Below are 16,242 nucleotides of genomic sequence, written 5' to 3'. Positions count from 1 at the left end.
CCATATCTTAAAAACAACAATGATTTTATCTATTGCTTTATTCCAGGTGTTTGTAAATGTGTTTCTTTGTTTAGTTTCCTAAGTACCACCATTGTCTTGCTATAGCAGAGCAGCGGACACCATACTTGGTGGGTTATATTCGTTTGTTCCCCCATCTCTATGACACAGTCCCAAAGCACTACATCTCCTGTCGTACCGTGGATCTGCTTCTGTCTGATATGTAAAGTGTACAGAGTCTATCACTACCGAATGTAAATCTTATGTATAAAGTTTGTTCTGTATGCCTGTCCTTTGCCTGTCAATGCTACAACAACGGCATTGTTTGTTTTATAATGACTTGCCCCTTTAAATCAGGGTTTAAAGGGGAACTATCGAGAATTAAATTTTTGATATAAGCTTCCTTGTACTGAAGTAAAAGTTTCTAAATACAAAATATAAAAACTCTGTATTGTTTCTGAAATAATCAAGTTTATATTCACTATTCCTCTCATCTGTTTCTCTTCATTCTGTCTTCATGTAGCAGTTGGGTGTAAGATAATGATCCAAAAAATCTTATAAGGGGGCTCCTTTTCCTAGCAGATGTATTGGGGTCAGGACATACAGGCAGATTCGGGAAGATTAGTCGGCCGGGCACAAATCTCCTGTTCTTCGGGCGACTAATCTCCCCGAACTGCCTCCCCAACAGCTAAATGGCACTCGGAGTGATTCGTTTTCTGAAGTTGCCTCACGAGGAAAGTGCTATCCTGCCGGTGATTTTCATTTTAGCCGACGGGTAGGCAGTTCGGGGAGATTAGTCGCCCCTGAAGAACAGGAGATTTGTGCCCTGCCGACTAATCTCCCCGATTGTGCCCTGACCCTTAGAGCTCACTCAAATAACTGATTCCAGTACAAACAAAAACAAAATAAGTCTTGCGCAAATTCTGCATGTAGAGAGACATGATGTCTGGTGATTTTAAGAGTGAGCTCTAATACATCTTCTAGGCAAAAGGAGCCCCCTATAAGATATATTGGATCTAACTCAATTATCCGACACCCAACTGCTGCATGAAGACAGAATGAAGTCAAACAGATGCTGAGAGAGGAATAGTGAAGAGAAACTTGATTATTTCAGAAACAATGCAGAATTTTTAACTGTATTTAGAAAGTATCTTATTTCAGTATGCTGAAGCTTATTACATTTTCGGGATAGTTCCCCTTTAAATGGGGGAGGGCCTCATTTATAAAACACTGGGCAGTAACCAAACGGTGACTAGCTTTATTTATTTATTTTTGCCACCTGCAGGTGGAATAATGAAAGCAAACCATTGATTGGTTGCTATGGGGTTACTGCCCAGGTGCAAATTTGCCCAGTGTTTATAAATGAGCCTCGAAGTGCCAATGTATAGGACTAAAACACATTGGGCATTTCCAGTCCCTTCTGAAGGGAATAGTAAAGTAACTAGTTACCTGCCAGTGGGTATTGATCTGCTGTACTAGGATTTGTTACTACCTGGTTCTCACCTAATACTGCTGCTACCCGGGGGGCAGTTGTTTAGAAATTACATTTATTTTTTTTGTAAAAACAATGGCTATTTATATATTTATATCTCTGATCCGTTTCATAGAAGTCTCTCTCTTTCTGTGTATACCCGGAGCTGGCACTGGCAGAGAAGCTGGGCACTGCCTTGCAGATCAAGCCAAACACTCCTTAATGTTTTGGGACAGATTTTTCACTTTTTAATCACGCGCTCGGTGACCTCTAAACTGTGAATATTTCACTTACATTTTTTGGTTATGAATGTATTTCTCTTTAAAATAAACACTGACTGTACAATGCATTGCAGGACTCTTGGCAGCAGTGGGGTTAATCTGCACACATCTGTTTGGCACATTAAATTTCACTTTTATTATGGTTTTATATATAAATAGAGGTTTTTTTTCTTTCTCTTGCTATGAGTTTGAATGTGTAAGTCACAAGGGGCGGAAACTTTGGTTGAAGGGAGATATAGATTTGCAACTATCTGCTGGATGTCCCAATCTATATTTATATCACTGCTGTGAAACTGAAAAAAATAAAATTGGTCAAGAAGTTTGGCTTTTTTAGTTCCTTGCTCAACAATGTATTAAAGCATACAGGGGGAATTAATGGGGTTGTTCACCTTTTAAATGAACTTAATATGATGTAGAGTGAGAGATTCTGAGACAATTTGCAATTGGTTTTCATTTTATATTTGTGGTTTTTGAGTTATTTTAGTTTTTTATTCCGCAGTATCTGCCATCTGGTTGCTAAGGTCCAAATGACCCTAGCAACCATGCAGTGATTTGAATAAGAGACTGGAATAGGAGAGGTCTGAATAGAAAGAAGAGTAATAAAAAGTAATACATTTGTAGCCTTACGGAGCATTTGTTTTTTTTAGAAGGGAGTCAGCGACCCCCATTTGAAAGCTGCAAAATCAGAAGAAAAAGGCAAATCAATAAAACTATAAAAAAAAAAAATGAAAACCAATTGAAACAGTTGCTTAGAATTGGCGTTATATAACCTAATAAAGGTTACCTTAAAGGTGCACCATCCCTTTATGATGGAGAGTGATATTCTGACACAATTTGCAATTGGTTTTTATTTCTGGTTTGTTTCGCTTTTTATTCAGCGGCTCTCCAGTTTGCAGTTTCAGCATTCTGGTTGCTAGAGCCCAAATTACCCTAGCAACCATTTACTGATTTAAATGAGAGATTGGAATATGAATAGGAGAGGCCTGAATAGAAAGAAAAGTAATAAAAAGTAACAATACATTTGTAGCCTTACGGAGCAACTGATTTTAGATGGGGTCGGTGACCCCCATTTGAAAGCTGGAAAAAGTCAGAAGGATTATAATTGAAAAAAAGAGTCTCACTATGCACTCGGTAGTAATCACTGACGAGGTAGACTTTATTTGAAATTACCTGGTGTGCACAGCCTTGTTTAACCATATCTCTAACAAGAGTCTCATGTTAAAAAAAAAAAAAAAAATCCTATAAAAAAAAACAAATATATATATAAAAAAAAAAAAGTGAAAAGTTGCTTTGAATTGGCTATTCTTTAACATTTTAAAGTTAAAGGGGGTAGTTTATCTTTGAGTTAATGACTTACACGAGTGGCAACGGTCCGACTAGTAACTGATGGGACGTCAGTGCTGACACATTAGTGTATTTGGAATTTGTTTTCATTTTTGTGGTTTTTCAACAATTTTAGCTTTTTGTTCAGCAGCTCTCCAGCTTGGACTTTCAACAGCTATCGGGTTGTTAGGGTTTTCTTTAGCTTTGTAACCAGGCAGTGGTTTCAATGAGACAAAATATGAATAGAAGACTAAATAGAGACATACGGAATAAAACCAACAGATTTGTAGCCTCAAAGGTCGAGTTTTTGGCTGTCCGCCATTTGTAAGCTCAAATAATTTAGAAGTGGGGAAATAAGTAAATGATTCTTTAAAAAAGACCAATTGCAAAGGTGCTAGTAATATATCTATATCTACTCTATAACATACTTAAAGCGGTGTTCACCTTTGAATGAACTTTTAGAATGATGTAGAGAGTGATATTCTGAGAAAATTTGCAATTGGTTTTTTTTAAGTTTTTTATTCAGCAGCTCTCCAGTTTGCAGTTTCAGCAATGTGGTTGCTATGGGGCAAATTACCCTAGCAACCATGCACTGATTTGAATAAGCGACTGCAATATGAATAGGCGAGGGACTGAATAGATAAGTAATAAAAAGTAAACATAATACATTTGTAGCTTTACAGAGCATTTGTTTTTTTAGATGGGGGGCAGTGACCCCCATTAGAAAGTGGGAAGAGTCAGAATATAATAAAAAATAAATAAATAATGACGATTTGAAAAGTTCCTTAAAATTAATCATTATTTAACATACTAAAGGTAAACTTGAAGGTGACCCACTACTGGATTCAGAACCCCAAAGGTACTCATGGGGAACACGCCTAAAGAAGAATTGCCATTGAGCTGGTCATACATGGGGTGCTGGTTTCTGGCCAGTCCTCAAATGATTCCAAACTGGATCTTTCCTTAACCCAGGGTCAGTGGAACTACAATGAGAAAGGCCCAATTCAGTTTTCTTCTCAAAGTGCCACATTATGGATTTGTTATGATTAAATGTCACCTACTACACCCTGTCCTACTGCAGGCCTGACGCTCCAAGGATCCATGGGTTTCTATGTTTGACATAGTTGGGTCTTCATTATTATAGATGCAGTTTTCCAAAGGGGGTCACTGACCCTGGCAGCCAAAAAAGAAAAATAATTGCTCTGTGTGAGTGAGCTTACAATTTTATTGTTATGGTTACGGTGTATTCTTTCTCATTCTGTCCAGTCCCTCTCCTTCATATTTCAGCCTCTCATTCCCACTGCTGCCTGGTTGCTAAGGTAAACAAGTCGCTAGCAACTATATAGTAGCCAAAAAGTAAAGAACTGAAAAAATTAGAACCAACTGCAAATTTTATTTCTATGTGATATCAAATGTTTCCTACACAGAAGAACATCAGAGCCTCCTCTTTCTTTCTCCTGACAACTTTCTTGACTACTTGGTGGTCAAACTGGTGGGAAAATAACCAGCAGGTGGCGCTGTTGTAACAAAATTCATTGATGTTAATACTACACGAATCCTTTAATATCTTGGAATTTAAAAAAAGAAATAATGACTGTACGTTGCAAAAGTGCTTAGAATAGCACCCTCATCAATTTTACACGCACTTATTTTTAAGATTTACTTAAATCAGACCTGCGCTAAGTTGAAACCCCATGCCAGATGTGTCTGGTTTATCATGTGACCAGTTGGGTCTGATTTGATTGGAGAGAATCTATTAAAACACACTTGGTCTAGACAAAAGAGCAAGTTATCCAAACTAACCACCATGACATAGGAATCTGTTTTAGGGTTGGCTGCAATATCTATGTATAAACTGTATAGCTAATGAGCAATATATTCAGAAGGACAGACTGCAACACACATTGGAGCTAATTAGGATGTGGATTCAAAATGCGTCATTTTTTAAGGACCATAGAAAGAACTTTTATTATCCTTATAAGGGCAAAAAAGAGAGAGCACGTTTATTATGGGGTTATGCAATAAAAGGCACTAAGATTGGCCAGGTGCAGTAATCTATAGCATCCAATCAGCAGGCAGCATTTACTGGTCACCTGTTTAAAATCAAACATCTTATTGGCTTCTATGGGTTACTGCTGCTGGGCAAACTTAGTGCCCTTTATTACATATGGGGGTTAACATTTTGAGGACCGCTCAGAATTAATTGCTATGGGTTACAGCTCCAGTATTTTAGATTACTGCAGTTCAGACAGTCCCTAAACAGCACTTGTATAGATAAGAAGTTCTGCAGCAGTAGACCCAGAACCATAGTTCTACCCGAGGGATAATTAACTAAATCTCCAGCATAGAGTTGCCATTCAGCCATTTAATACCTGCCACATATTGAATCCTCGTCTTGCATGGTCAATTAACAACCAAATGGGTTGATTGCCTTTAAATTAACTCTTAGTACAATGTAGAGAGGGATATTCTGAGACCATTTGCAATTGGTTTTCATTTTATATTATTTGTAGTTTCTGATTTATTTAACTTTTCATTCAGCAGCTCTCCAGTTTGTGGTTTCCGCTATCTGGTTGCTAGGGTCCAAATGACCCTAGCAACCATGCATTGATTTGAATATGAATAGGAGAGGCCTGAATAGAAAGATAATTAATAAAAAGTAGCAATAACAATAGATTTGTAGCCTTGATGGAGTCAGTGACCCCCATTAGAAAGCTGGAAGAGTCAGAAGACAATTTAAAAATTATAAAAAATAAATAATGACGACCAATTGAAAAGTTCCTCAGAATTTGCCAGTATATAAAACACACTAAAGGTAAACTTGAAGGTGACCCACTACTGGATTCAGAACCCCAAAGGTTCTCATGGGGAACACGCCCAAAGAACAATTGCCATTGAGCTGGACATACATGGCGTAAAAAAAATCAATAATGAAGACCAACTGAAACGTTGCTTAGAATTAGCCATTCTATAACATATTAAAAGTTAACGTAAAGGTGGGCTGCTCTTTTAATGTAGCTGCATGCTGCAGACTGAACTGATTCATGCACAGCCATGCACCTTAATTAACTGTTAATTAGCCAGGCTGCAGGATGATGATTAAATATGTGGCCGGTATTAATGGGGTAGGGAGGCAACCGTACTCCAGCATGGGTGCAAGGATTTAACAAAGCATCTCTGTAAATCTTATAAGTCAGGGTGTCTAATTAAAGGGGAGATCTGCTTTGCCTCCAAATAGTACAGATTTGTTGCACAACAGAAATGTACCTTTACTTTAGGGGCCATAGGAAATGTTATTGCAAGGGGGACTGAGAGCTGCACACGGGTGGGGTAACTGTTGAGTCAGAGAGTAAACTCACAGCAGCTGAGCTGAATTTTGCTTTCATTAGCCCTGACCTATCAGAACAGATTGGATCACCCCCACATTAAAGTCTGCCCTGCTGATTTGAACCCTTAAAGGGCAACTCACTAATATAAAGTATTTTTGCAGTGAATGAAATTATAATTCTAAGCAACTTTACAATATACAATCATTCAAAATGTACACAGTGTAAATACTATTGCAATCAAAAACAGTGCCTTTACTCTGCACTGCTGGTTCCAACTCCTGAATCAACGTTGCAAAGTCAGCTGACGGCCAACTTCTATTGCTGCATCGTTGCAAGAGTCAGACCCGGATAACAGGAAGGCGGCAATTATACATTCATTTTATTTACGGCTGTATTTGAATTTGCTTAGAACTTTCTGGTTTTAAAAGGGTAGTTCACCTTCAAGTTAACTTTTCATATATTATAGAATGGCCAATTCTAAGCAATTTATAAATTTATTTTTTATAGTTTAATTATTTTCCTTCTTCTGACACTTTCCAGCTTTCAGGGGGAGGACACTGATCCCATCTGAAAACAAATGCTCCGTAAGGCTACAAATATATTGTTATTGCTCATTTGTATTACTCCTCTTTCTATCCAGGCCTCTCCTATTCATATTCCAGTCTCTTATTCCAATCAATGCATGGTTGCTAGGGTAATTTGGATCCTAGTAACCAGACTGACAAAACTGCAAAATGGCAAGCTGCTGAATACATAGCTAAATAACTCAAAAACCACAAGTAATAAAAAATGAAATTCTCAGAATATCACTCTTCGTCCTACTAACAGTTAATTTAAAGGTGAGCAGACCCTTTAATATGGAAATAAACCGTCAAAAAGGCAATAAATCAAAGTTAATAAATGTTAAATTGCAGAGCAAAGGGGGCTTATTGGCAGTGGCGTAATTAGATATTACTGGGCCCCACAGTAAATGATTATTTAGGCCCCCGAAATTTCTACAAGTTGACCTGTTTTAACAATATTTATTGAAATTGTATGTAAATTAAGGCCTCATGGGACCCCTATACCTCTTGGGCCCCCCTGCAGCCATAGGGTCTGCTTCCTCTTTAGTTACACCCCTGATTATTGGGGACCCTTTATACAGAAGATATAGGGAAACCTAGTGATTTCCTTATTAACACTGACCTCCCTACATTCCCCTTCATAGAGGCAGTCCTGATGTAGAGTGATCCTTATATAGACTGGCTAAGCCTGGGGGTCAGGGGAGGGGCTGTTACCTACAAACAGGTGATTCCCATACAGACCCTCCTGCTGACTCCACCTGCTCTGTTAACCTCTTATCTGCTGCCTCCCTTCTGCTCCATTCTACTGTTTCCCTCTTATTCAGGACAGAAGTTGAAGCAGGTGAGGAGTTAATTGTGCAGATCTGCCCCAGGCCTTGCCCCATAACATGGAGTTACATTTTTATTATGGATCATCAGCCCTGTCCCAAGGGAATCGCGTGGGGTGAGAGATCTTACCCCAAACTCCTGGGAGACTGAATGATGATGATGACTGTGGCCCCCAGGGACCCAATAAAGCCATAATCCAATCTCAGATAGTGAATCAACAACAATATCGGATCCCCATGTGATCAGATGACGATGGAGAACCAGTTTTTCGTAGAAGGAGTCTACCCAGACTTCACCCTGCTGGAAGAGGCGCTGCTACCCCCCTGCCTGGAGGCGACTCCTTGCTCGGAATCCAATCAGATCAGCGAGTGGACGAGAACCGGCGCAGAGACGCAATGCGCACAATCACCACTAGGCGGCGCTGATGGGGAAGCACCTGCCAGCGGATTCGCCTGTGAGTCCCGAGGTCAACCAGCAGGGGGCGAAGTATCCGTCCGGGCGGAGCAATACCGAACTGCGGGCACCAGAGGGAGCAGCAAGAAGCGTAAGAACAGGTGTGCGAGTTACAGCTGAGGGCACAGGTTGGGGGCAGAATGGAAAGCTAAAGTATAATGGGCTAAATCATGTCAAGAAATAACCTTCAGATTCAAGTTCTGTGGGGTAATGGGGGAAATAGCTGAGTAACTGCCTGATTGACTGTGAGAGGGAATGTGGCACCTGAGGGAGAGGCAGGCAGGTCTGGACTGGGATTCACAATAAGCCCTGGCATTCCAAGTATATAGAGGCCCAAACAGCCCCCCACTAGCCCAATAAATAGTGACTTTCTATGGCAATTTACAGCAGCCCCTCAGAACCCACAGATTGCCAGTCCGGGCCTGCAAATGCCAGAGGGGCTGCTTTAAATTGCCATAGAGAGTCACTATTTATTGGGCTAGTGGGGGGCTGTTTGGGCCTCTATATACTTGGAATGCCAGGGCTTATTGTGAATCCCAGTCCAGACCTGGTGTGGGGGGTGGGGTCATTATTACTGGTTGATATAATTATTTAGGGGCTCATTACAGTGGTATCAGTTGGGGTCCCTGTGACATAAAAGAGTGTAACTCCCTGACTATAACAATGGCACCTCTTAAATAATAATGACACTGGGTGGTGCGTTTAGTCCTATCTCCTCACACAGCGAATACGGACCAGACAGACCCTCAGGTACCGCGACCCGACCTTATACCCAGCTTGTGTGTGTGTGTGTGTGTGTGTGTATAACGCCTCATGTGCCCTCCTTACACTCCTGTCTCACAGTCTTACTCATTCCCACTGCAGATTTGGTACCTCAGTCACTCAGTCAGTACAGCTAATAACAGCGCCATACAATTAGCTCCCACCCAGGACACATCCACTCACGGCCTCAGGTCTGGACTGGGAGTCAAGATAGGCCCTGGCTAGGGTTGCCACCTTTTCTGGGAAAAAATACTGGCCTTCCTATATATTTATCTTTGTTCCCTATCATTAACATTGGGATCAACCATTATCTTTATCGGCCAGGTGGCAACTCTGGAATTCCAAGTCTCCACGGCCCAAATAGTCCTCCACCAGCCCACTAGATGGTGACTGTCTATGGCACCTCACAGCAGCCCCTCCGGCATTTGCCAGAACCCTTAGATTGCCAGTCCGGGCTCTACACTGAGAGACAGACTATATACTGTATGTGTGTATATATATATGTACTGAGAGACAGACAGGCTATACAGCTATATTACACAAAAGCCATCAATATCTTGTAAATTATATCTTTATGATCGGTGACTAGAGATGTCATCAGTTATAAACGGTGAATAGTGATGTCATTTCTGTCACATGACTCACTGAAATTTGTGTATTATAATAAATAAAGTACCCCCTTTTGCAAAATATGAGGATATTAGAAGTTACCTCAGAGTTCCATGACCTGTATAAAAACAGCTTCCGGCCTCGTGTTTTTATAGGGTCATGTAACTCCACAGTAACTTATAATATCCTTATATTTTACAAGAGGGGGTACTTTATTCACTATATATATATTGAGAGGCTACAACATGCCAGTACCTGTTCTACAGCAGCACACACACAGGTCATACAGAGGTCACTCCGTTACCCAGCAGTGACCCCTGCAGGCTCGTGTGAGGAACTTCTACTGAGGTCATTGATTATCCCAGCAGCACCGGCACTGAATTCATGGCACATTCATGTGAATTTGGTACTGGTGCCCGTTTGTTATATCAGGTTCCCTGGCACAGTGTGACTCTATATATCAGATATACATTTTTATACAAATATAGCTACTTTTCTTCAATATCCTCTCACAATATCATAAACAATAGATGTTATTGGACCACAATACTTTATCAGTCAGGGAGTCTGCTGGGAGTTGTTCCCTAAAGCAAAATGGAACCCTAGAGACACTACATTTTCCTGGCAGAGAAGCCCAAGAATCAGAGATTACACAAGGATGACGCCTAAAGGTTACAAAAAGAATAAATATTCAACATTGTTGCAGAGTTGAGGAAAATGTCCGTTTAAGTAACCATTTAAAATTGTTTCTTTAAAATTTAAACCTCAATTTCCATCCAGTGCCAGTTCCTTATGTAGCATTTGTGAAGGAGAACTAAAGCCTGAAAGAAATATGGGTAGAAATGCTGTATTTTATATACTAATGTACTGTACCAGACCAGATGTTCAACATCTCTATAACAATAATGATCCAGGCCTTCAAAGCTGTCCCCAGCATCTCCCCTTCCCGTTGGATCTTTTTAGGCATCTTTTGTGTGTCAGTGGCACTGCACATGCTCAGTGTGGCCTGGGCTTCTACTGGTAAGCTAAGCTTTGGGGTCATTGGAAATCATTTGTATACAGTTAGCTTACAATTGCCTTAGAAGCTGGACTGGGTATAGAAAAAAACATTTTCTGTTCTGCCTTGTGTTGTAAATCTGAATTTATTACTAACCTGCCTTACATCAATAATTTTCTATTGTGTATATACGGTATTTTGATCATACAGTAAATACTACTAAATGATTGGATCTTAGCCTGATTTGGCCACCCACGTACAAGGCAAGAACAGGTCGAGACGATCAGTTGCCCAAGGGCCAATGAATAGATCTTTTTAGCCCCTAAACTTTGGAAATAAATAGGGGTGCACCGAATCCAGGATTCGGTTCAGGATTCGGCCAGGATTCTGCCTTTTTCAGCAGGATTCGGATTCGGCCAAATCCTTCTGCCAGGCCGAACCAAATCCTAGTTTGCATATGCAAATTAGGGATGGGGAGGGAAATCACGTGACTTTTTGTCACAAAACAAGGAAGTTAATTAAGATTATTAAGTAAGATTATTTTCTTTTGAATGAGAATACTTAGTCCTTGCCGTAGCAGTTGCAGGGCCTTGTTTCTCCAAAGTTGTGTCTATGATAAGTGCAGAAGTACATTGAACAGCAGGAGTATGGATTTGGCTGCAGCTGGCTTGTGGGTCTGTATCTGGGAAACGGCCAGACAGTGATCAAACTTGATTATTTTTTTTCTTTGTCTCCCAAGCTATTGGGATCCAAATCATCACAAGTCCCTCCTCTATCCAAAAGAGCCCTCAAAACTACAGTTGTTGGGGCATCATGGGGACTAATGGGATAATGAACTTGAGTGGTGTGTGTATTTGATAAATCAAACCTCGTACTACAAATAATGTAACTAATTTCCAAATTTTATTTCCCCAATCAGGTGTCCATCACGTAGGCAACTCAACAGGTCACAGAAGCAAAGGGAAAAAATGGAATATTTGGTACACCCACCTCCAGAACCTAATATTCTATATCTCATGCAAGAAAGTGCAAAGTTGCTCCCTGAGCTGGAAAAAAGAGTTTGTGACCCATCCTCTTCCAGTTCAGAAGATCCTCAGATTGTGTATGGAGGACATTGCAACACCTCGTCTAGGATGGGTCAGGGCTCCATCTTGCTTAGCCCAAAGCACTCTTCACTAAATTATAATGCGATGGAACTATTAAACCTCATTAGTACCAAGTGTTCTGGTTTGCATGAATTAGATGGAGACCAAGAGTTGGTAAAGGAAGAAATAAGATTAAACACATGCAAGGGCAAGAGCATTGATAGAGGAATGGTGGAGGTGAAGGAAAATTGCCTTCTTATTGCAGAGGAAGAACATGTTGCCATTGAGGCTCAGAAGGAGGAAGAGAGAGTTCCTGAAAGGCAAAATCCTTCTTTGAAAATGTTTGCTACAGAACAATCTGTACATAATGTAGCAGTCGCTTGTACTTCACGTAAAGTACTTATGAATACAGGAGATGACCAGCATGAGGGCAAATCTCCTGAAGGGGTAAGCTCCCTCATAAAGGCATCTTTGGATCAAGAGCTTTGTAGGATGAAGACCCCAAGGAAACAGAGGACTCCATCTAAAAGCATGCAAAAGCTTGACCCATCGTTCCAAGGCATTGAATTTCAGATGCACTTGAGTTTAGAGAAGGAGAATTGTGGGGATTATCAGCTCATAGTGACATCATTTTACAGGTATATAGGATGGACTGGGACAGGAATAAACCATAATATTATTGATATAGAGGATGTGACGTGGAGGCAAGGAGGGTGAACTGTTGAATAATGTGATATTGGATGGTTCAGGAATTTGGTGTCCGAATGAGTGAGAATGGAGCATGTCAGACAACTTCATTGTTCTTGTAGAGTGGCAATTTCCCTCATTGCTGGCAAAAGGCGTCTTTCCACCCCCCTTTAGAAAATTGTTGCAGAAAAGATCACATAGATATTCCTGTGAATTAGCTTTAGTTCTGCTCCAATGATGTCCTAGCATCTCCTTCCAGCTACCCAACCAGCTAAGGTTGAGCCAAGAATGGGCATGGTTACGTCAAATGTGGGCTGTGAGTCTTTCTCTATGGTATGGTGTAACTAAAGGAAATATTGCACAAGTCAGTTTATCTTATGCTTTTTTTTCAGCAAGAAGAAGAGTCGCCACGGGAGCATAAAATCCAAGAGTAGGCTGAACTCCATCTCATTGACCAGCAGCTCTGAAGATGATCAGCCTTCCATATTGACAAAACGTACGTTAATTTGGGCTCTTATTGTCACAGTATTAGTTCGTAGAGCAACAAATATTATAAAGTGCTGGCCAGACGTATTGTAGGCTCTTTGCAGTATATCAACACAAATTGGCAATGGTAAGTGCCCTTAGTCTAGGGATCTACAATCTATACCTGGAAGGCACTTAATATACCAAAATGGAATTTTGACTGTAAAATCCAGCTCTATAGGAACTGACTTGGTATCAACTACATATATGGTGTGAAAATGAATTAATTTCAAACATGTTTAGATAATGAAATGAATTGCTTATGTCTCTATCAGAGAGCAAACGATGCGCATCTTGCAAAACCCTAAAGACCCCTCTCTGGAGAGATGCTGAGGATGGGACACCCCTATGTAATGCTTGTGGGATCAGGTATGTATTATGTGCTGTAATCTACATAGGGTATATTACCCTGGTTTAATGCCTTTTGTTATATCACATGAGTCTGTTCTACTGCTAAATGTCTTATTCTCACATATTATGTTGTTCCTTGTAGCCTCTCCCTTCTGCTCCATATTTCCTCTTCCTGTATCTCCTTCTGTTAACCCATATATTCCTACTCATAACATCTCCTTTGCTCAGTGTATCCTCTCCCTATAGATTCCGTTATTCCATTTAACCCCTCCCTATAAAGCCTCATATATAATCTCGCTTTACAACTCCATGTATTGCTCCATATAACCCATTTTCTGTACAAATCTTAGTTTTGCTCCATGTAACTTCTCCTTCACCTGTTGCATATAAACACAATGACATTAAATATGTTTAATGCATGTTAACCTCAATTTACTGAAGGTATAAAAAATATGGGGTCAGATGTTCCCAGTGCTGGACTATTCCAAAGAAAGACGGCAAGACTTACTCCAGATACTGCGGTTGTGGAGGAACCTTCCGAGCTCCAGTTTAAGAAACCACATTACTGATTGGTGTTGTATAGATTTATCAATTGAAGTGAGTATTGTTTTGCACATTTGTTGACCTCTTGGTTTACACTGATGTTTTATTGAGTCCAAATCTTATTTTCTTTTTTTTTGTATGGATTAGGTACTCCACCACCACTCTCTTATGCAGGATTCCCAGCAGCACAATTTTTTTTTTCTTTTTTTCTTTTATATATCCAAAATTGTCCTGAAAGTCAGGAAACTTGTAACAAAAATACATTGTTAAATCTTAATCTACTGCTACCACTTTTAGGAGTGGGTTATGTACTTTGTAAGCGCTGGTACTGCTCCTGCTCCATGATCACCTTATTTATTACAAGCACAAGCATGATATATATATATATATATATATATATATATATATATATATATATATATATATATATATATATATATATATATTGCTAATTACATTTACTAGAATGAGTAAAATGTAGGGAGTGGAGGGACTGCTGCTAGCAAAGCCATGAGTGTCTTTAATACAGCTTGTATATTTTATCATGTTACTCACCAGCTGTTGTTGTTCTACAACAGTGGCGTAACTAGATGTTGCTGGGCCCCACAGCAGATTAATTTTAGGGCCCCCAACATATCCAGTGTTTGTCCTGTTTTACCAATATATGTTCAAATTGCTCATCAATGAGAGCCTCATGGGGCCCCCTGTACCTCCTGGGCCCCCCTGCAGCCGCAGGGTCTGCTTCCTCTGTAGTTACGCCCCTGTTCTACAATTAACAGTATCTGGAGCCAGTTGTTTTTTAATGTCTATTTCTGTCAGAGAAAGAGAGTGGGCATTTGTCCTGGGCACCCATCAATCCCAGGGGCACCATGGGTGGGAGTCAAAGCAGTGAAACTAAATACAGGTGTTGTTTAAATATGCAGTAGTACATTAAGCACTGGGTAAAAAATATATAAAGAAGCACAATGTACATTGTGTGACAGTTGTTAAATATTTTTAGTAAATATACAAAGGGATATGTCCAACCTACAACTCTCCAGCCAATGGGTTGCTTAGGTTGTAGTCCAACAACAGCTTAAGAGTATGGCAGTTCCCACCTTTGAATGGGGTTTCCAAGACCATATAAAACGAGATCTATTTAAGAATAAATTCAGAACTTTTTTTTTTTAACTGCTAACTTGCCCATATCTTCTCTCTCTCTCCGTTCTTTTTCAGCAAAGTGACCGTTGTTCGTGTCTTGTGCCATGTGCTTAATTAAATCTCATGACACTGTTTCATTTGTAAGACCAATGGAAAGTTCTGGTTGAAACACAATAAAATATTTATATTGTTGAGTGTGCTAATCTTCTTCTTCTGCAGATATTTAGTTTGGAATGAAAACTGCCCTCTGGCTGGTGGTGGTGGTGGCTGACTTTGGAGCTATAGATACAAAAGGATATCATCATTAATGATCAGGGCTCCCATTGGCTGCTTCCATTGTTTAATACCAATGTCTGGTTGTGATCAGACCTATGGGAAGAAAAAGGGACCTGTTATCCCGAATGCTCGGGACCTGGGGGTTTCCAGATAATGGATCTTTCCGTAATTTGGATCTTCATACCTTACGTCCACTAGAAAATCTTGTAAACATTAAATAAATCCAATAGGCTGGTTTTGCTTCCAAAAAGGATCAATAATATATTAGTTTGGATCACGTACAAGCTACTGTTTTATTAGCAAATTATTTTTGAAAATTTGGATTAATTGGATAAAATGGCATCTATGGGAGATGGCCTTTCCGTAATTCGGAACTTTCTGGATAACGGGTTTCCGGATAAGGGATTCTATACCTGTACATGATTACAGGAGGGATAGAGGGCAAGGTCTAAAACAAAGGGGAGATAATTACACAGCAAAGATGAGGGTAAACCCAGCTGTAATTGGCACATGAAGGGTTTAGAGACACATGTGGTGTACAACGTAGGGGGCAGAGCAGCTTATTCATTCTTAGTTTTTCATTACTAACCAGTTTAAGATAAAAAGTATATTACAGTATATTAGAGACCTGTAATTATGGTATATTATAATATGGAAGTTAACCGTGTTCTTAAAAGGTGGACGTAGCATAGCAGTAGACATTGACCATCTTTTCAGGTGGATCCTTGATTAGACTCTAAGGGGCACATTTACTTTGCTCTAGTGAAGGAATAGAATAAAAAAAAACTTCGAATTTGGAATGTTTTTTTTTGGCTACTTCGACCATCGAATTGGCTACTTCGACCTTCGACTACGACTTCAACTTTCAATCAAACGATTCGAACTAAAAATCTGAAGTCAATGTTAGCCTATGGGGAAGGTCCCCATATGCTTTGCAATCTTTTCTTTGGTCGAAGAAAAATCATTCAATCGATATTCGACCATAAGTAAATTTGCCCCTAGGTGTAGATCTTTGTTGTAGA

The 16,242-nt window shown here is 39.9% G+C and overlaps 1 protein-coding gene across 1 annotated transcript; it reads left to right on the top strand.

Annotated features, from left to right (window-relative positions):
* Positions 1–7,064: 7,064 nt before the first annotated feature.
* On the top strand, positions 7,065–15,136 carry LOC108711699. Its single transcript, XM_018253669.2, has 6 exons — positions 7,065–8,346; positions 11,533–12,336; positions 12,778–12,881; positions 13,186–13,279; positions 13,703–13,858; positions 15,020–15,136. The coding sequence occupies exons 1-5, from the start codon at positions 8,039–8,041 to the stop codon at positions 13,812–13,814; spliced, it is 1,422 nt and encodes a 473-aa protein (XP_018109158.1). The 5' UTR covers positions 7,065–8,038; the 3' UTR covers positions 13,815–13,858; positions 15,020–15,136.
* The last annotated feature ends 1,106 nt before the right edge of the window (positions 15,137–16,242 follow it).

Source organism: Xenopus laevis, chromosome 3L, assembly GCF_017654675.1.
Source record: "Xenopus laevis strain J_2021 chromosome 3L, Xenopus_laevis_v10.1, whole genome shotgun sequence".
Classification (NCBI taxonomy): Eukaryota; Metazoa; Chordata; class Amphibia; order Anura; family Pipidae; genus Xenopus; species Xenopus laevis.
This window is presented reverse-complemented; position numbering and strand designations above follow the sequence as displayed.

Excerpts from the sequence above, each read along its gene's own strand:
- LOC108711699 (XM_018253669.2), top strand. The coding sequence starts at position 8,039 with ATGACGATGGAGAACCAGTTTTTCGTAGAAGGAGTCTACCCAGACTTC. Across the intron at positions 8,347-11,532 it reads AGCAAGAAGCGTAAGAACAG|GTGTCCATCACGTAGGCAAC; the intron begins GTGTGCGAGTTA and ends TTCCCCAATCAG. Across the intron at positions 13,280-13,702 it reads TGTAATGCTTGTGGGATCAG|GTATAAAAAATATGGGGTCA; the intron begins GTATGTATTATG and ends AATTTACTGAAG.